The following is a 21,423-nucleotide window of genomic DNA, read 5'->3' as shown; positions in this document are numbered from 1 at the left end:
TACCTTAAATATTAAGAACTATATACATGACTGTCACTCAAAATAACTTCTCAACACAGAAAGTATTTAGTGCGCTTCAGAATTGATTTTAAACTTGTCTCGTTTGTGTCTAAAGACCTCCTAAGCGGCTTTAAATCCAAAAAACACACTTTGACTCCCTCGCGTTGGACTCCCCATCTGGCTGAAAGGGCTTATGCCTGTGTGTTTGATTATTTGAGCTGCCGACAGACCCCCATCTGAAGTAACTCCACTCAGACACGGGACTGCGAACATATAAAACGGGATGACTTTGTTTTTAAATGTCCTGTGTTTTTGTAATTAATGTTTACGTCGGTGTTTCTTTTATATATTTATTTTATGAAAGGTTGTGTTGGCTGCCTGCTCTGTACAGCACTTCGGTCAACGTGGGTTGCTTTTAAATAAATGTGATTGATTGAATTATTATTATTATTTAAATGATTTGTAAATCCTTGAAAACAAAAATCTCAAATGTGAAGGATGTGTTTTGATCGTAATAGTGACTCGATGAACGTCATAGTACGCCTCAGCCCTATCAGAACGTCTCTTACTCTTCTTTGCAGAAACGTCGGGGCTCACAGTGTCGGGGGTCTCTGCAGTCTCCTCCTCTTCCTCGCTCTTCATCATCTTCTTCTTCTTCTTCTTTGAGGGTGGAGTGGAGTCGACTTCAGAAAGCTCAGCGCTCACCGCCTCGCTCTCATCCTCCGTCACCGATCCCTTCTTCTTCTGCTTCTTCTTTGGTGTTTCTGTTGGTTCAGGCGTCTGAATCTGCTTTTGTCTGGGGGGGGGGGGGGGGGGGGAATGGTAAACGTTATATAAATGCCATATTATTCTTGTTATTCGTTGCCTAAAGATATTTAAGCATCTATTTGTTCCCTTTTTATTGAAAATATTATAATTTTTTAATCTTCTTTTATGCAGATAACCAAAAAAAAAGACACTGCATTTTAGTTTCAAGCATCCTTAAAAGGGGACCCATCATGCAAAGTGCACTTTTTGATGTCTTTTATACATAAATATGTGTCCCCGGTGCGTCAGGGAACTCACGCAGCGTCAGAAAATAAAACCCTCTCTCTTTTCCTCCGTACCCACATCTCTAAAAACGGGGAACAACGGAGCTGATCCAGATTTGTGTCCGATATGACGTAATATCTGAAATGTGGACCCACGGTCCAATCAGAAAGTTGCCATCAGAAACAAAGCCCGACTGTTCTGGACGTAATATGGTCGGTGTTTACATTAGCATCGCTAACACTCAGAGCTAACCTGTGCTGGAGAGCATGTGTGTGAAGAAGCAGGAAGTAGAAAGGAACTCCCCTTGTGGTATAACCGGCAAGAGAGAAAGCCTTTGAGCTCCAAACTGTTTCAGATCCTTGATAATCCATGATATGGAGTTTCATCACCGCAGCATTTAGTTTAGACCGTAGCTGCCGGGTCCCGCATGAGCTCAGACCCTTCCTTTTTTTAAATCCATTTTTTAAAGCTTTATACCCAAAATCAGCACTTTTGAAACAGGAAGTGAAATAGAGGATATGAGGCATGGCTAGAATGGGTGATCTGTTTGGTATTTTGAGCAAAACACTTCATAGACATGTTTTTTATATGTCTGAGAGACCTATGCTATTGCCTACAAATAGCACGATAGGTGACCTTTAAATCTGTTAATAAGTTATATTATGGATATCAAATATATATATTATTTTATATTCTATGAATAAAAAACAGGCTTTCGGGCATTACTATAGTAAAGGTATTTATTTTTCCTAGTTTTTCTGCAATTGTTGGAATTTTTGACTTTTCCAATGCTTTGCTTTTTGGTGTGTGACATAAAAATGTAAAAGAAAACAACATTTAAACGTGTTGACGTGTTTTAAATGAATCTCAAACTTAGGTTTCAGAGGACTCTTCAAATGTCTAATCGTCATATGTCATTTTGTGATGAGTAAAAGCAGAAGATGCTGAACTTACTTCTCCTCTTTCTTCTGGATCCTCTGTCTCTTCTTCAGACTCAGTTTCTTCCTGAGACGCTTCTTCTTTTTGCCCGACGAGAGCAGAGAGGCGTCTGCGTCTGCGAACAGGAAAAGAGAACATGATAAGTATTCAGATATTTTACTTTAGGTTGAATGAGGCAGCAGAATTGCCCCAGTTATTGTAAAACTACCGTATCATATATTATAATTAGGGTCAACAAAGACCCTATAGAAACTGTAAAATGAACTTCATGCAAATAAATCATATTTCTGAAAACATCGCAACATATACACCTGATGTGGCTCTTGTGTATTCATGCGTTTTAACCATATGTATAACGTTTTGTAGTATTATGTACAAAAAGAAAAGTCTCTTTCAGGTTAGACATTTCGAATTTTAGGCTATCTTTTCCATTTAAAGGTGCTGTTCTTTTAAACTTCTTTTACAAATGAACCCCCGATGAATTTAAAGTTAAGTAGGGACGATCTTAAGACCTTAACAATGTGAGTTCTCATAATAGACTGCATTGTTTTTATTATAAGAAATGTGCGATTTTGTGGCAACTTTTTCGCGCAATTTGGAAGAAACAGGAAGTTGTTGTAGATAATGAACATTATCCAAGCAATTGCAGCTTTAATATCTCGTTTTAATTGCGATAACAACACTGTTAATGTTGCAGCCGCTCAAGATAGAGATCATTTTAACTACCATACTCTTTATACATTACTATCTTGGCTTTTTGGTGTAAAACTTTCATCTGAAAAGTAACTAAAAACACTTCCAGATAAATGTAATAACATTTATTTTATGATATAGACGTATAAAGTAGCCGGAAATGGAAATACTCAAAAACTTCAAAATTGAACTCAAGCTTAGTACTTCAATCAACGTCTATTGATAATTAAAAGGGTAAGAAAGCCTTGAGATATTGAGTATTGCTGTATCACATGTCTAATATATATTACATTACATTTAGCTGACGCTTTTATCCAAAGCAACTTACAATAAGTGCGTTCAACCAACAAAATACAAACTTGAAGAAAACAGAATCATAAAATACATCAGGTTTCATAGAGCCAAACATTTCAAGTGCTACTCAACTGGCTTTAGATAAGCCAGTCCTTTATTAGTATATAAGTGCTTTGTTAGTCATTCTATCGCTCGAAGTGGAGTCGAAAGACATACGTTTTCAGTCTGCGCCGGAAGGTGTGCAAGCTTGTAATATAATGTAATGTAAAGCGCTTTGAGCTCTTGGAAAAGCTCTAAAATAAATGCTATGAATTATTATTCTTATTATCTATTGAAGTTAAATATTTTTTTTTTGCATATTTTCTGACTACCTGTTGTCTCTGCATCGCCCCCTGCTGGTTGGTCCTCAGACTGCACCTCCTCCTGACCGTCCACCTTCTTCCCCTTTTTCCCCTTCTTCTTTTTCTCCGGTGTCGTTTCAGCTGGACTCACGAGACCCTCCTCCCCCACCACAGTAACCTCGCTCTCCTCCTCTTCAACATCTTTTGTTTTATTCTTTTTCTTTTTAATTTGATTTGCTGAAGGAGTGACGGGAGTTGCCTCCTCTTCCACTGCATCCGGCTCCATTTTCCTTTTCCTACCCTTCTTCTTCGATGGAGTGGCCTGAAGCATTTCCTCCTCCTCCTTCTCCTCTTCCTTCTCCTCCTCTTCCTTCTCCTCCTCCTTCTTCTCCTCCTCCTTCTCGGCCTCCTCCTCAGGTATCTTTTTGTTTCTCTTTCTCTTCTTGGCGCTCAGAGAGCTGGCTGTATCTGTGGCTGTATCTGTGGCTGCGTCTGCGCTCGGTGTTTCCTCCGTCGGCGTGTCTGCATCGGTCTTGCTCTTCCTTTTCTTCCTCTTCTTCGGACTAACAGCCTCCTCGTCCTCTGTGAGGATGATGAGGACTTCTGGCTCTACTTGCTCCTCCATAGTTGCTTTTTCTGAAGAACAAAATAACAATTCAAGATCTCCTTCTCTGCTTCTGAAATCACAGCATGCATTAACACAAAGGAAGCTGCAGCAACATTACAAACATGTCCAACAACGCAGAAATAGGAAGCTAAAATGTTGTGTAGCACAATGCTTGTTTTCGTAAATTAAGAACACACAGACACACACACACACACACAGGCTGGTGCCAATATAACCAGTACATCGTGCTTTAATCACCAAATGCTTTCGGTTTCTTGACTTGAAAACAATATAAATATATTAACTCCTAGTGGATACAGACATTAAGGAGATACATATAAATGACCATAAGTCAATAAATCTGCAAGTTATTCATAAAGTAAAAGAGAGAATACTGTGCGTTTAGGTGCCATTTGTCATTTGAAAAAACCTTTCAACCTTCATTTACCCGTTAAAAGTTTAAGATTCAAACGTTTGCTTTGGATAAAATAAATCTCTTTCAAAAGTTGGTTTCCCACTTTATGTTTTGGATACGATAAAAGCACCCTGTACTCGACGTGTTACCGGCTTCAGTGTCGGGATCCTCGGGGGACTTCGTCTGGACTTCAGCTGTCAGCGGGGATGCAAGGTCACCGTCCTGAAGACACACAGACAGGAGATTTAACACACTGAGCTGTGTGTGTGTGTGTGTGTGTGTGTGTGTGTGTGTGTGTGTGTGTGTGTCTGATTGCCTCCCTCAGGTGCCGCCTCTCCATCAGCTGCTCCAAATCACTCATCATCAGCACAAAGGCTGAGGAGATGCAGCAGTCTCTCTCAATCAAAGTCAAACTATCAAAGTGAGAGGGGAAACCGTTTTTTGAAAATCTTGATGAAGAGATGGTGATTGGAGAGAGAGGACGCTGGCGTTGTCTTTTCGCCGCTTCCCTGTCCGAAAAAAATCTTCTAGGTTATTTATCTGCCGAGTTTTGGACCAACGCTTCTACCTCAGTTTCCATACGTTCAGTGGCTTGCACGCGCTGTTCTGGACACTTTTGTAACACGCGGTCGCAACTTGTTACGGATGCTCCGCTTCCGACCTGTCCACCCTGCTACACCTGCTAATGTTGCTCACCTGCTCCTGCTTCAGGGCTAACGCTATCGCTAACGCTAGTGGCTCCATCTGACGACAAGCCCGATTCTCCGTCTCATTTTCCCGTTTTGAGTCCCGGTCCTGCTTCACTGTATCACCTGCTTAGCTGCTGTTTGATTTTGTTCTGCCGTAAAAGACACAACAACGGTCCTCTCCACCCAGCCAGTCTGACGGCGATCAGAAGCTAGCCTAGTTCTACCTGCTCAGGCTAGCCTGCTCTGGCCACCACCGGTGCTCTTCTGCGGCAAACATCTTCAACTTCCACCTTATCTCCTCAGTGCTGTCCGTCCTCGAGTCGCTTCCTGGGCAGGCTGTCCTGGTTCATCTGTACTCTCAGCTGATAGCGCATTCTCCCGGCCGATCCGCGACCACAGCTGAGCTAACGCTGTGCTAACGTTAGCATCATACCATCGTGATGCTTCGTTACTCCGCCTCCCAACTTTTTAGGATCAACCACTTCACTACACCCCCTCTATGTCTGTCAGTCATTGAATACCTCGGGCTGTTACGAGTTGGCAGATCCAGGTATGTCCATAGAGGTTCCACACGTGGGTTTTTTAACACCGGCTCAGCTGACACTATCCCAACTGTGTGGTCCCCGCGCCTCGTCACCGCTCACTTACGTCATCACAACAAACCACACGTGTGCAGTGTTAACCTGAAGCCCTTGGCCTGTTTGGATGGCATCACTGTTTTACCAGCCATTGCAATAACAACTCCCCCACATTCATGTTGTGAAATACCCCTTAACAACAAAGCATCACTTATTAATGAAATCATCATTAATGGGAAATTGGATTTGGCAAAACCAACAGGACTTCCTCCACACTCAACCTAGCCACCCCCCCCAGGTTGTGCTTATCTCCAACAGCCCCGCTCCATTGGTCGTGGTGGTGTGCTGGCAGTCATCCACAGAGCAGGTATCCCTGTCAAACAGCTGCTTGTGACGAATACATCTCACTTGAGTGCATTGCCTTCTCAGTGGCTGCCCCCTCAAAGCAGCAGGTCGTCCTCATGTACCGCCCCCCCAAACCTTCCACCTCATTCATGTCTGAGCTTCTCACCTCAATCTGCTCCATGTCCCCATCCTCACTACTGCGAGGTGATTTTAACATCCACGTGGACTCCAGCACCTGCACCTTTGCCGCTGAGTTTCTGTCACTATTGGAGTGCTTTAACATCACGCAGCATGTCCAAGGTCCCACCCGCACTAAGGGCCACACCTTGGACTTGGTGTGCTCAGTGGGCACCGAACCTACCCATCTCCAGGTTTTAGATCTCGCTGTTGCCGACCATCATGCCATCTTGTTTTCTCTACCTATTCCCCTGCCGTTGCAGCGCTCAAAACGCACCATCACTTTCAGGAACATCAAGTCAGTGAGTGCACCTGCCCTACACGCCATGAAGGCTGCTTGTCGCCGGCTTGAGAGACTCATTAGAGGAACTGGTCTCACTGTCCACCGTGAGGCATACAAGGACCATGTAAGGGCTTACAAGGAGGCGCTCACCTGGACCAAAGCTCAATACTATTCAACCATAATCCACGACCAATAACATCAACCAAGAAAACTGTTTTCAACAATAAATAGTTTACTCCGCCCCATTGCTGCCCCACAACCTCCTGGTGCTCGTGACCTCTGCTCGGACTTCCTGGAGTTCTTCCAGACCAAAGTGAATTCCATCCACTTGCAGCTTTAGCGCACCTGCCCCCCCTGCTCCTCCCACAGCTCGTACCGCTGCTCCAACTGCACGCTCCTCATACTGCCGCCTCTCTGCTTTCGCCCCTGTGGATGCTGTCCAGGTGGCTAAGCTGGTCTCTAAGGCCAAGCCCTCCGCCTGCTCTCTGGACCCCATGCCCACTTCCTAGTAAAGGCAACATTACAAACTGTTCTGCCCACCATCGTGGACATAATTAACTCCTCCCTGCTAACTGGCATCTACCTGACATCCTTCAAAACCGCCTCAGTCACCCCCATTCTGAAGAAACCCGGACTTGACCCAACTGACCTCAACAACTACCGGCCAATCTCCAACCTTCCCTTCCTTAGTAAAAATCTTGGAAAGAGCAGTCGCCGACCAACTCCACCATCACAGTGCAGCTCCCCCTGTGCCTCTGTCAACCATGGAGTCCCCCAAGGCTCGGTGCTCGGTCCCCTTCTATTGCACTCTGAATCTCGTTATACTCTGTGTATAATGACAATAAAAGGCTTTAACTTAACTTTTATTCACAATATCCATCCTTCCGATTGGTGATATCATCAGCAGCCATGGTCTCTGTTTCCACTCCTATGCCGACGACACCCAACTGTACATCAGCACAAAACCTTCTGCCCATCTCCCCCTCAGTCACTAATCAACTGCCTACACGAAATTAAAACCTGGATGACCACCAACCTACTCAAACTAAACAGTGATAAAACTGAGCTCATGGTTGTGGCCCCCAAGGCACTGCTCGGGAAGGTTGGAGATCTGCTCCTCAACATCGACGGTTCCATTATCTCCCCATCCCCTCAACCTTGGTGTTCTCTTGGATTCAACCCTCTCATTTCAAAACCACATCAAATCCGTTTCAAAATCAGCCTTCTTCCAGAAGGTGGCGGTAAATGCACCTAAAAGTTGTTTGCCGACCGCCATAAAATAATAGCATCTATATTCAATACAAAACAAGGTTGGGGTTTTATGAGATAGGGGGGAAAGTAAAGTGGTAATGATCAGGTAAGAACTGGACACGGCAATCTCAATAGTACACTTTTCAAAATAGGAAAACATCCGACAGGGTTGTGTGATATATGCAATGAGAATGAAACGGGCGAACACGTCTTTTTGTCATGCAGGAAACATACCCAGCAAAGACAGGAAAAAGAGGGAGGAGTTGAGGACAAACTTGGATATGTATTTGAATGTGGAGAAAGAACTCAGGGGAGGGAAATGATATTTCGTTTTATAGGAAAGACTTTAAAAAGCGTGAGGAACAATACAAAATCCCAAACACTAGGGATGCTTTTTTCTTATCAACTTAGATTTGTTAGAACATGATTTCAACTTTAATTGACTGCATTTATTTGAAAATTGGGCTTCTTAACACATGAATACTGTGTCATATATTTGAACATATATATATTAAGAAGTACAACATAAGACAAGCAGAAGTTTATGATACTTAAGTCATTATACTACGATTCAAAATGGTCCCCGGGCCGTAGTCTGGACACCCCTGCCCTCCATCCTACACCCTACAAACTGGAGTGTTATCAACCCCTCCAACAGGAAGTCTGCATCTCACCTGACTTCACCTGAGCGACCCAGGTTATTATACATGCTGTTACTCAACCTTTACCCCTAGATTAGTAGGGAACGTAACACACATTTACACTCCCTATTATTACTTTAATTAATAAAATCCTTTGTAAATACAACAAATAAAAGCCCCTCAAACTAAATGTTTCCGCGTACCTTAGATGTCTCCTCGACCTCTTCTTGTGGGTTCTCAGAAACAGGGTCTGAAAAAGATGAAAACACTATTATTTAATCATAAAGTTGATCTAATCTATTTCTTTCTGAATTAACTTTGATAACGAGCCTTTTTCACGGCAGAGATGTCGACTTGCCATGCACACACTATGATTGGATGAACCAATAATGGTGGCTCTGATCCAGAAATGTTTGCAATCCAATTAAGCATTGTTAAGTCAGTCAGAAACGTATTGACATATCAGTCGAGATCTCTGCTGAGAAAAAGTCTCTATTCATATTGCCTTGTAAACATGTTAAAAAACTATTGCCCAGTTTAGGATCATTAAAGGTCCCCTAGTATACTGTTTCTCATCATATATTACAGCTCTCAGATATATACAGAACATGTCTCTGATTGGCTCCAAACACCAAACAGATCGTTGCAGCATTACCCATAATCCCCTCTGTTTCAGCCCTGTTTCCAAAGTGCTGATTCTCTGTCTGTTACTTTAGATGAAAGTAAGGAGCCCCTCCCCACGCCCCTATGAGAGACATTTGGTTACAAAGAACACAATGGTGCTCTAGAGGAGATTCAGGTGATAAGGGGGGGGGGGGGGGGGTTACCTTGGTTGCTGATTGGCTAATGGTTACTCAAGACAACAAACCTTATGACATCATAAAGTGGCCAAAATCTGATCAGCTCATTTTCAGACAGGTTTTTATAGAAATGGATCAAAAAGAGAGAAAATCTTTGTTCCTGAAACTTTCAGAGTCTCTTTCCACAGAGGGGACACATGTTGATGTAGAAGAGACATGGAGAAGAGGGGACACATGTTGATGAAGAAGAGACATGAAGAAGAGGGGACACATGTTGATGTAGAAGAGACATGGAGAAGAGGGGACACATGTTGATGTAGAAGAGACATGGAGAAGAGGGGACACATGTTGATGTAGAAGAGACATGAAGAAGAGGGGACACATGCTGATGTAGAAGAGACATGAAGAAGAGGGGACACATGTTGATGTAGAAGAGACATGAAGAAGAGGGGACACATGTTGATGTAGAAGAGACATGAAGAAGAGGGGACACATGTTGATGTAGAGGAGACATGGAGAAGAGGGGACACATGTTGATGTAGAAGAGACATGAAGAAGAGGGGACACATGTTGATGTAGAAGAGACATGAAGAAGAGGGGACACATGTTGATGTAGAAGAGACATGAAGAAGAGGGGACACATGTTGATGTAGAAGAGACATGGAGAAGAGGGGACACATGTTGATGTAGAAGAGACATGAAGAAGAGGGGACACATGTTGATGTAGAAGAGACATGAAGAAGAGGGGACACATGCTGATGTAGAAGAGACATGAAGAAGAGGGGACACATGTTGATGTAGAAGAGACATGAAGAAGAGGGGACACATGTTGATGTAGAAGAGACATGAAGAAGAGGGGACACATGTTGATGTAGAAGAGACATGAAGAAGAGGGGACACATGTTGATGTAGAAGAGGCATGAAGAAGAGGGGACACATGCTGATGTAGAAGAGACATGAAGAAGAGGGGACACATGTTGATGTAGAAGAGACATGAAGAAGAGGGGACACATGTTGATGTAGAAGAGACATGAAGAAGAGGGGACACATGTTGATGTAGAAGAGGCATGAAGAAGAGGGGACACATGCTGATGTAGAAGAGACATGAAGAAGAGGGGACACATGCTGATGTAGAAGAGACATGAAGAAGAGGGGACACATGTTGATGTAGAAGAGACGTGAAGAAGAGGGGACACATGTTGATGTAGAAGAGACATGGAGAAGAGGGGACACATGATGTAGAAGAGACATGAAGAAGAGGGGACACATGTTGATGTAGAAGAGGCATGAAGAAGAGGGGACACATGCTGATGTAGAAGAGACATGAAGAAGAGGGGACACATGTTGATGTAGAAGAGACATGAAGAAGAGGGGACACATGTTGATGTAGAAGAGACATGAAGAAGAGGGGACACATGTTGATGTAGAAGAGACATGAAGAAGAGGGGACACATGTTGATGTAGAAGAGACATGGAGAAGAGGGGACACATGTTGATGTAGAAGAGACATGAAGAAGAGGGGACACATGTTGATGTAGAAGAGACATGGAGAAGAGGGGACACATGTTGATGTAGAAGAGACATGGAGAAGAGGGGACACATGTTGATGTAGAAGAGACATGAAGAAGAGGGGACACATGTTGATGTAGAAGAGACATGAAGAAGAGGGGACACGTGTTGATGTAGAAGAGACATGAAGAAGAGGGGACACGTGTTGATGTAGAAGAGACATGAAGAAGAGGGGACACATGTTGATGTAGAAGAGACATGGAGAAGAGGGGACACATGTTGATGTAGAAGAGACATGAAGAAGAGGGGACACATGTTGATGTAGAAGAGACATGGAGAAGAGGGGACACATGTTGATGTAGAAGAGACATGAAGAAGAGGGGACACATGTTGATGTAGAAGAGACATGAAGAAGAGGGGACACATGTTGATGTAGAAGAGACATGAAGAAGAGGGGACACGTGTTGATGTAGAAGAGACATGAAGAAGAGGGGACACGTGTTGATGTAGAAGAGACATGAAGAAGAGGGGACACATGCTGATGTAGAAGAGACATGAAGAAGAGGGGACACGTGTTGATGTAGAAGAGACGTGAAGAAGAGGATTTTGCATAATAGGTGACCTTTAAAGTAGATCTTATCCAATCTGCAGTTGAATTAATTGAAATAGGAGTTGTTAGCTTCAGATCTTTACTATTAACACCTGTCACTACACTTCCTGTTTGGATCTGTTAAAATGCTCTCTTTGGGAGCAGCTCTGAGGCGTTTCCTCTCAACTGCTTGAGATTCCTGAGAAAGAGATGCCATACATAACATGTTAAGAGCTACATCTAACATCTGATTGGCTGTTCATACCTGCAGGGGGAGGGGCTTCAGCCTCCTTGGTCTCCTGAGCCTCTGTCGTGTCGGGCTCGGTCTGCTGCGAGAGGAATCAACAGGTCAACAACGTCTCATAGTGTTTTCAGTCACTGGGAGCCACCAAAGACGCACTGAGTAACTTATAACTAACATTTTCCGGACATAAGGTGGGAAATAAGAACCAGAGATGTGAGACCGACATGCAACTTGTATGTGAACTCTTTACAATCTGAATGTATTGGCACTGTAATGATGATGATTCAATTCTATATGATTTGCTATAGGCCCCAAAATGGATTAAAAAATGAAAGTTCTGTTGCCAATATATTAAGAAATATATAAATGTCAAAGTCGTACCAAATAGTTTGATAACGTTGACACTTGAATTCCAAATCACGATTTAATTGATTGGCTGCGTTTCAGACTTTTTCAATAACTACTGGAGCGCGGGGCAAATGCTAACAATGTACTTAAGGTACTTTTTCTCCCCAGGAAAGTAATGTACCATCTCTCTAGCAGGCACTAAAAATGGGGGTAAAAGTTCTCGGAAATAAGTTCTCTTTTTGGTGTGAACGCAAAATTCCAGGCACTAACGGAACCAAACGGGAAAAGCACTCCGGTGTGAACGCGCCTCTTGTGGCCAGTGGTGTAGTGGGGATTTTTTTACTGGGGGGGACGCTATTTTAATTAGCTCCAAACAAAATGGGCAGACAGGTCCACAGAAACTACCGGTATGCTTAATCCTACTTTAGTTACTGTACTGCAAAAAGCAGACGGCGCTGCGCTCATAATTAATGTGAAATGTATTATGTTTTTGTCATTATTACAACATATACACACTTCCAACTGATAACACTGGCAATGATTTTATATGTATTAGACTATTGAAAAAAAGATCATGCTCCAAATAAGTGGGGGTACGGCACCCCCGCGTCCAACGCCCACTACACCACTGCTTGTGACTGTATTCACTGGGCCGTCCAGCAGCAATCTAACAGCATATTGGGAATAACGCCGGCTGACTAAATGTATTTATGTTTACCAAACTGGTAACATTAAGTAAATAAACAGTAACTAATTCAATCTGTTGAATCGCTGCATTCAAATCGAGAATTTCGTTTGAGGCCATTTTTGGGGGTATAATAGATATTCAAAACTTCATTCGAAAAACCTCAACATAAGCTTAAAATGTAAAGAAATAAAATACTATTTGGTAAACCCTGAAGGCAAGATGGCCGCCGTGTCTCCAGCTTCTGCATTTATTTCGTTTTTGCATCTTTGGAATTGATTAAATGTATTATCATAATAAATCAAATTGTATTTCACTGTCCAATATTTAACGTTACATTCTGGTTCTTTCACCTGCACTATTTTATTCAAATGTGTTGTACTGTTTAACTTTTGTATTATTATTGTCATTTAGTTGTCTAGTGTCCTTTTATATAATGTGTTGCATTGTTGGAGGAGCTCGGGACCTAAGACTGTAATTGCCATGACCACACTGTAGCTACTGTACACATGATGATAATAATGAAACCCTTGAACCTTGAAATATCAACCAGTGCTTTACCTCCGCAGCGCTGCCCTCCCCTTCTGCTGAGGCCTCAGTTTGATTGACAGCTGTCTGCTCCAATGCAGAGGCTTCATCTGTGGCTGCTTCTGACTCCTGGGAGGAAATCAGAGAGAAGACAAGACGACACAGAAACAAAACAAGGTTAACGCAGAGAACAAAGCATAGATTTTAGTTTAGATTAGAGCGTGGTTATTCCATAGCTTTTAGTTATGTTGGTTGTGATAAAACCTTAGTTATCAAAGTCTGGAAACACAGACATTGAGAAGTTTAGAAAACATTATCCACAGAAATTACACATAAAACAAGATATAAGAACACCTACGACGTAGGTAATTAAAAGGCCTTTGCACAAGGACATTGTCGAGAGCCATGTATGGAAGTTCAACGATATACCAAACAGTAGTTCTGTTGATATCTTTTTTTATGGTGTGCATGTTTTTAGCAGAGACGAATGGCTACAACTAAGAACATAAGGCCTGCAATGAAATACACCATGAATTATTCTATGATAAACACACGGAAAGCGTTAAAAAGTCATGTTTTGACACTTCAAAATGGCACCAACAATCAGAAACATTGTGTTGGCATGGTAATTGTGCGGGGGTTTGGATAAAGTTGACATTTTATGGTGATATTTCATATTTTTATTGAGCATTAAAAGTACAAACATATACAATTACAGAATAAGAAAGGGACAGACACATAATGCTCACTTTCAGTTTTCTATTTGAAACATCCCCCCCCGCCTCAACCGCAGGTAAGAAACAAAACGATTGTTTTTACGGAAAGTCACCCAGATCACTCGTATTTAAAACTGTTTCAAGGATTGACCATCTTGTAAAAGACAAACGGGTCATATTTATTTAGAGCAATGAAAGCTATGGTGATATTTGCTCCCTGAAAAGCTTCCCGCAAGCCATAATATTCTTATAACACTAGATGACTCAGACGGCGTGTCTTCACTGTTTCTTACTGGAAGCTAAAAGCACAAACAATGCAGCGACTCGCAGTCCGATCTGTGATCTCTTCCAGATGTGCAGAGGGGAGCCGAGGCTCTGCCAGGAATCAACAAATACTGACGGCTTTATGAGTCGTGAATAAAACTGATTAACATTTCTGTTCCTTTCTGAACCGTTTGGTTTGAAGAAGGTTGATATTCAACAGAGCTGCTTGGAGGACGATTTAACACCAGTTACTCAGGAAGGTTATCATAATAAACATAAGGATAGATAGAAATCCTCTCCTTGGATTTATTTATACTAATACACCATTACATGTCACTCGCTTTCATCCAAAGCGACTAACATACATTCAGTACTGTGGGAAATCCCCAGGAGCAATTTGGGGTGAAGTGTCTCCGGAACACAACGACACGCTGTGGGACTCGAACTTGCTATCCTCTGATTCGAAGATCAGCGCATTAACCCACTGCGCCACACGCCTCCCACACCACTGTTTATATTGTAATATACACAGTGTATATTTTACTATTTGTTTTACTATAACTTCTTGTTTTATTGTATTTTATTAATAGTTTTTTATTGGACATTTAACTTCATATGTTTATTTTGTATTTTATTCATTCTTGGACATTATTTGCGTCACTTTTTACGTTTATAATAGCTTTATTCTTGTCTTAGTATTACACATTCCTACTTTACTTTATTCTAACAATAAGAAACCAAACCAAATTGAATATAAAAAAAAATTGAAGCAATTTAATAAAGTTTTCTGATATTGATTTTACTTTAACTTGTTGTGTTTAAATACATATTTTAATTTTGTTTATCTTTTATTCACGTCATTCTAAAAACCAGCAACAAAACATATTAAATAAATAATAATTTAGTAAATGAATAAAGGTTTCGGATTTCTGTACGATTGGATAAATGTGTGTGAAAGAAATCCGTTTGAAAGCTTCATTAACTTTAAAAAAAATAAAAATAAACTGATCAGAACTTCTTAGCAGCACTTTTCGGTAAAACACTTGAAATATGAAGTAATACATGTTTGTTGGAGTCTCACACACCTGTGACTGATCCCAGGCAGATGTGGGAAGTAGTGGAGTACAAATACTTAAGTAAATGTTTCTGGTATCAGTACTTTACTCCACGAGACTTTTTACTTTCTACTTCTTACATGTTGAACACAAATACCTGTACTTTCTACTTCTTTCATGTTGAACTCAAATACCTGTACTTTCTACTTCTTACATGTTGAACTCAAATACCTGTACTTTCTACTTCTCACATGTTGAACTCAAATACCTGTACTTTCTACTTCTTACATGTTGAACTCAAATACCTGTACTTTCTACTTCTCACATATTGAACTCAAATACCTGTACTTTCTACTTCTTACATGTTGAACTCAAATACCTGTACTTTCTACTTCTTACATGTTGAACTCAAATACCTGTACTTTCTACTTCTTACATGTTGAACACAAATACCTGTACTTTCTACTTCTCTCATGTTGAACTCAAATACCTGTACTTTCTACTTCTTTCATGTTGAACCCAAATACCTGAACTTTCTACTTCTTACATATTGAACTCAAATACCTGTACTTTCTACTTCTTACATGTTGAACTCAAATACCTGTACTTTCTACTTCTTACATGTTGAACTCAAATACCTGTACTTTCTACTTCTTACATGTTGAACTCAAATACCTGTACTTTCTACTTCTCACATATTGAACTCAAATACCTGTACTTTCTACTTCTTACATGTTGAACTCAAATACCTGTACTTTCTACTTCTTACATGTTGAACTCAAATACCTGTACTTTCTACTTCTTACATGTTGAACTCAAATACCTGTACTTTCTACTTCTCACATATTGAACTCAAATACCTGTACTTTCTACTTCTCACATGTTGAACTCAAATACCTGTACTTTCTACTTCTCACATATTGAACTCAAATACCTGTACTTTCTACTTCTTACATGTTGAACTCACATACCTGTACTTTCTACTTCTCACATATTGAACTCAAATACCTGAACTTTCTACTTCTCACATGTTGAACTCAAATACCTGTACTTTCTACTTCTTACATGTTGAACACAAATACCTGTATTTTCTACTTCTCTCATGTTGAACCCAAATACCTGTACTTTCTACTTCTCACATGTTGAACACAAATACCTGTACTTTCTACTTCTCACATGTTGAACACAAATACCTGTACTTTCTACTTCTTACATGTTGAACTCAAATACCTGAACTTTCTACTTCTCTCATTCTCCAAACAGCTGGTTCCTTTAGTCTGAATGTGTGTTGGGGCGTGGTCATTATTCTTTAGAGTCATTGCGTGCCTATTGGTTGGAACACGATCCGTGTATCCATCACTTCCTGGTCTTCTCTAAAGAAGAGGGACCAATGGAAACGTTGTCATGTTGCCGTTGTTCAGCATGGAAACATTCATTAGCTAACAATGACATTATTGTTCTGTTAATATAAAGGGAGGTCAGGTACTCTTTAAAGCAGCTGCTAGCTATGGGTACTTTTTACTGAAGTACATTTCAAAGCCTCTTTACTTTGACTTGAGTAAAGAAGTTTAGTCAGTACTTCTACTTTCACCAGAGTATTTTTAAACACGAGTATCTGTACTTCTACTTGAGTAAAGGATGTGTGTACTTTTGCCCTCTCTGATCCCGGGTCACTAACCTGCGTCTCCCTCTGCTCCTCTCCGGGGGTCAGGGCAGCGTCGGGCTGATCACAGATCGCTGCTCTGGGCTCGACCTCTTCCCCTGCCGCTTCAGGTGCCTCTTCTACTGCAGCTGACTGCAAACATGAACAGGGAGGTGGTTAAAAAAATAGGCTTAAAGAAAAAAAAATACATTTGAAAGCTGCTCTTTAAAGAGTCCTCTCCTGCTGATGTTCAGGTGTATATCAGTATGTAGTGTCTCTACTTTAAAGAGTCCTCTCCTGCTGATGTCCAGGTGTATATCAGTATGTAGTGTCTCTACTTTAAAGAGTCCTCTCCTGCTGATGTTCAGGTGTATATCAGTATGGAGTGTCTCTACTTTAAAGAGTCCTCTCCTGCTGATGTTCAGGTGTATATCAGTATGTAGTGTCTCCACTTTAAAGAGTCCTCTCCTGTTGATGTTCAGGTGTATATCAGTATGTAGTGTCTCTACTTTAAAGTGTCCTCTCCTGCTGATGTCCAGGTGTATATCAGTATGTAGTGTCTCTACTTTAAAGAGTCCTCTCCTGCTGATGTTCAGGTGTATATCAGTATGTAGTGTCTCTACTTTAAAGAGTCCTCTCCTGCTGATGTCCAGGTGTATATCAGTATGTAGTGTCTCTACTTTAAAGAGTCCTCTCCTGCTGATGTTCAGGTGTATATCAGTATGTAGTGTCTCTACTTTAAAGAGTCCTCTCCTGCTGATGTTCAGGTGTATATCAGTATGTAGTGTCTCTACTTTAAAGAGTCCTCTCCTGCTGATGTTCAGGTGTATATCAGTATGTAGTGTCTCTACTTTAAAGAGTCCTCTCCTGCTGATGTTCAGGTGTATATCAGTATGTAGTGTCTCTACTTTAAAGAGTCCTCTCCTGCTGATGTTCAGGTGTATATCAGTATGTAGTGTCTCTACTTTAAAGAGTCCTATCCTGCTGATGTCCAGGTGTATATCAGTATGTAGTGTCTCTACTTTAAAGAGTCCTCTCCTGCTGATGTTCAGGTGTATATCAGTGTGTAGTGTCTCTACTTTAAAGAGTCCTCTCCTGCTGATGTTCAGGTGTATATCAGTATGTTGTGTCTCTACTTTAAAGATTCCTCTCCTGCTGATGTTCAGGTGTATATCAGTATGTAGTGTCTCTACTTTAAAGATTCCTCTCACACTGCCTGAGCTGCAGCACCTCTTTTCACCCTCTGTCTGAAACCAGAGCCCAGTCTGCTCTGATTAGTTGCTCTGTTGTGATTGGTCAACCGCTTAGAGATGTCCCGCCCCTTAGCCTATCATATACAATGTGTTGGAGCGATATCCAATATAAGTACGAGTGTTACATAGTGATGTCACTCTGTAAAGTTGTAAAACATTAGCAAATAAAGCTATTATAAAAAACGACAAAAATGTCACAAAAAAAAAATACAAACAATTAAGTACAACGAGAAATGTATAGGGGAAAAAGTGACAATATTCTACTTTATACTTTCGGACTTCCCTACTCAGGATGTGAATCTTTAATAACTGGTCATGAGGCATTTATTCACTGCATTTTTTTTAGCAAAATATACTCAAACTAAGAGAACAAATAAATATATTATTGGTGTGGGCCTCGTGGTAAATCATGTCAGCGAGCACATGGATGAGTTTCTCGTTTCTTATTGGACAATAATTGAGCTCCAAGGCACCGGCGGGATCCGATTGGCTGCCGACGAGAAACTTTAAATCAAAAGACAAACTATCACAAAAATATGATGTTAAATGTGTTTTTCAAATCGTAGTAAAATTCTCTCCGCATGCCGGCCGGATATTATCACACCATCCGTTGATCAATAAAGGACAAAAATAATAAACTGTGTCTGGTGTTTAGTGTAATTCTGTTCACTAGAAAACATCTTTGTTCTGTTGAAAGAGAACTGTGGTGTGCGGAGCCTCATCTCAGCAGAGACAGAGAAGTGTGTAAAAACAGCCACTCCTTTATCTTCAAACACAATGAAACCTAATCAGGACTTTGTAGCTAGAACCACAGAGTTATTCACACGCAGACAAAACCACACACACACACACACACACACATCTCAGAAGTTTATCATTCTGTCACACACAGTTTCCGTCCAAACAGCATTTTCTACTGCCTCACTGGGCCGACAGAAAACAACAGAGACAACACTTTGATACACACACAGAAACACAGCCACACACACACAGACCTAAAATAACAAACGCACACAATCTAACAGATTCAGACGAGACAAGTAGCCATGACATGAGTGTGTGTGTAATTCAGAGGAATAAAACAACACTGGACCTACGGTTCTGCCCATCTATCATCACAATTACCACAGTGACTGGGCAACAGCTATGTGTGTGTGTGTGTGTGTGTGTGTGTGTGTGTGTGTGTGTGTGTGTGTGTGTGTGTGTGTGTGTGTGTGTGTGTGTGTGTGTGTGTGTGTGTGTGTGTGTGTGTGTGTGTGTGTGTGTGTGTGTGTGTGTGTGTGTGTGTGTGTGTGTGTGTGTGTGTGTGTGAGTGTGGGAATGTGTGTAATTGTGAGGGTACTGATTTCCGGCTGCTACAAAAACATCGTTGTAACCGCTTCTTTCTGTTCCCCCATCATCGTGTATCATTAATTAGATAACATGATATATTGTGGATTTTCTTTTAAAGCTCTTTGGATTTTTAACTTATTTTTAGAAGAGCAAACTGAAGCCACTTTATCATATCATCATGTTTAAGTTGATGTGTGTATAGTGTCTCTACTGTCTGTGACATGTCTCCATGCTTAAAATTCAAAATATTTTTCTCATACTGCTGATTGGTCAACCGCTTAGAGATGTCCCGCCCCTTAGCCTGTCAGGTACAATGTGTTGGAGCGGCAGCCAATATAACACACTACAGGAAAGAGAAACCCCCTAATAGGATAACAGGGCCTCTTTTGCAGTCTTCAAGCCAGCATACTAGTCGGCTATTCTGACCCCAAATCCTCTGTGAAGTGGACATAAAAGCAAGAAGGTCAAGGCCCCGTGTTAGAATGAAAACGCAGGTCTTAATTGCCTTCATGCTGCAGCACATGATGTGAAAGGCCAGCTGCAGAACATCATAAAAGTAAAAGTGTGAAAACAGGGAGATGTTACTTTCCCTTTGTTCATCTAATGATTGCAGCTGAAGGTTTTATTGCCTCAGATATTTCAGGGATTTGAACCGGGGCCCATCCAATAATACGCCTGCTTCCGTCACTTCATGCTGCTGCTGACTTCTCTCTGTAGATATGTGTGTGTTTTTTTGTTATGATAACCTTTATTAATCCTTGAAATGCGGGTGTCAGAGCAGCAATAAGAGAGAAACAGGATCATGAAAAATCCAGGTAACAGTATAACTGAAAAAAACTACAGTTAACATACAGTTATGAAAGAAGATAATTGATTGGATATACTTTATTAATCCCCGTGGGGAACTTGTTTCTCTGCATCTGACCCATCCTAGTGTAGGAGCAGTGGGCTGCCATTTTGAACGGCGCCCGGGGAGCAGTGTGGGGAACGGTGCCTTGCTCAGGGACACCTCGGGAGCACTTGGTCTTGCCGGGACTTGAACCTATCGACTTCGCCACCACCGCCCCTATAATTATGAATCGATATCTATCCACGTCTAATGATGCACGATGTATGTGCCTTTCTCTGCTCACCTGTTCCTCTGCACTCGTTTCCTCCTCTTTCTTGTCTCCTTCCTCGCTCTCTGGGTCTGTTGTTTTAGTTTCTCCTGCAGGAGGTAGCAGCTGCTCAGAGACCGACGCGTCTTCTCTCTCCTCACCGAGCACCTCCTTAACGTCTGTCCTGGACTCTGGAGCAACACAAAAAAGACACTTTTTAAAAGGGGCTATGGCTAAAACGTATACAATATAGGTCCAGTTTCAGGTCGATCTGGTTTGCAGATAAGACGATGGATCCGTTATGACACCTCGTACAAACGTGAGCAAACCAGAAAGCTAATAGATAAAGCGGCATTTCTTCCATAGCATCTGAGTGACACGGCTACAACTTGTTAATGTGTGCGATGGCTGCTGCATTACAACGTATTTCAAATGTACCCGCTGGAGGTTTTGCATCCACATGATTTTCCTGGGTGATGTTGTTGAGTTTGGCGTCTGCGACATCTTCTTCTTCGCTGGTGGCAGGTTCCGGTTTGATGCCATTCTTCTTCAGATGGGCGGCGTCTTCTGCCTCCTGCTTGGCATCCTGAGCTAGAGAGTAAAGCCTATGACACAAAAACACACGTCTCCTTTTAATACTGGACTTTTTTTAATACACCTTTCGGTCATTTGAAAGACAGGGAAGTGCTCACACATGCATGTGTACTCATTCGTAGCACTTTGAGTTGCCTTGTGTTGAAAGGTGCTATATAAATAAACTTGCCTTAGCAGCTTTTTAGTATACGCAAAGTGACCAAATTGAGTTTGCTGTTGATAGATACTTTTCTCCCACAATGCAATGCACAGAGGAAATGGAGGAGCAACCTACAGCTGAAACTTTTTTTTTTTTTTTTTAAATGGTGGATTCTGGGAAAACAGCTCCAAAAAGACTTTAGAAAACAAAGTTATCAAACTAAAGAAAGACACTTTGCCGTCTTCATGAATGTCATTTTTTATGAACTTAGTGATAAAACAGACATATTGTGACGCTTATTATATTGTACATGATTTATAGAATGACATGAAGGCACAGCTCA

At 41.4% G+C, this 21,423-nt stretch overlaps 1 protein-coding gene across 1 annotated transcript in view; it reads right to left on the bottom strand.

Annotated features, from left to right (window-relative positions):
- The window catches only part of LOC117462630 (uncharacterized protein DDB_G0286299-like), a 29,233-nt gene that overhangs the window by 3,624 nt on the left and 4,186 nt on the right, over nt 1-21,423 (bottom strand). The window contains exons 3-12 of the mRNA XM_071206404.1: nt 20,786-20,952; nt 20,384-20,538; nt 16,702-16,818; nt 13,022-13,117; nt 11,449-11,512; nt 8,489-8,535; nt 4,471-4,543; nt 3,330-3,935; nt 1,987-2,086; nt 570-796 (exon numbers count right to left, since the gene is read on the bottom strand). Coding sequence (XP_071062505.1) covers nt 570-796; nt 1,987-2,086; nt 3,330-3,935; nt 4,471-4,543; nt 8,489-8,535; nt 11,449-11,512; nt 13,022-13,117; nt 16,702-16,818; nt 20,384-20,538; nt 20,786-20,952 — 1,652 coding nt within the window. The remainder of the gene's footprint in view (nt 1-569; nt 797-1,986; nt 2,087-3,329; nt 3,936-4,470; nt 4,544-8,488; nt 8,536-11,448; nt 11,513-13,021; nt 13,118-16,701; nt 16,819-20,383; nt 20,539-20,785; nt 20,953-21,423) is intronic.

The sequence above is a fragment of the Pseudochaenichthys georgianus genome, chromosome 17, assembly GCF_902827115.2.
Source record: "Pseudochaenichthys georgianus chromosome 17, fPseGeo1.2, whole genome shotgun sequence".
Taxonomy (NCBI): Eukaryota; Metazoa; Chordata; class Actinopteri; order Perciformes; family Channichthyidae; genus Pseudochaenichthys; species Pseudochaenichthys georgianus.
Note: the sequence above shows the minus strand (reverse complement) of the source record. Positions and strands in the feature narration are given on the sequence as shown.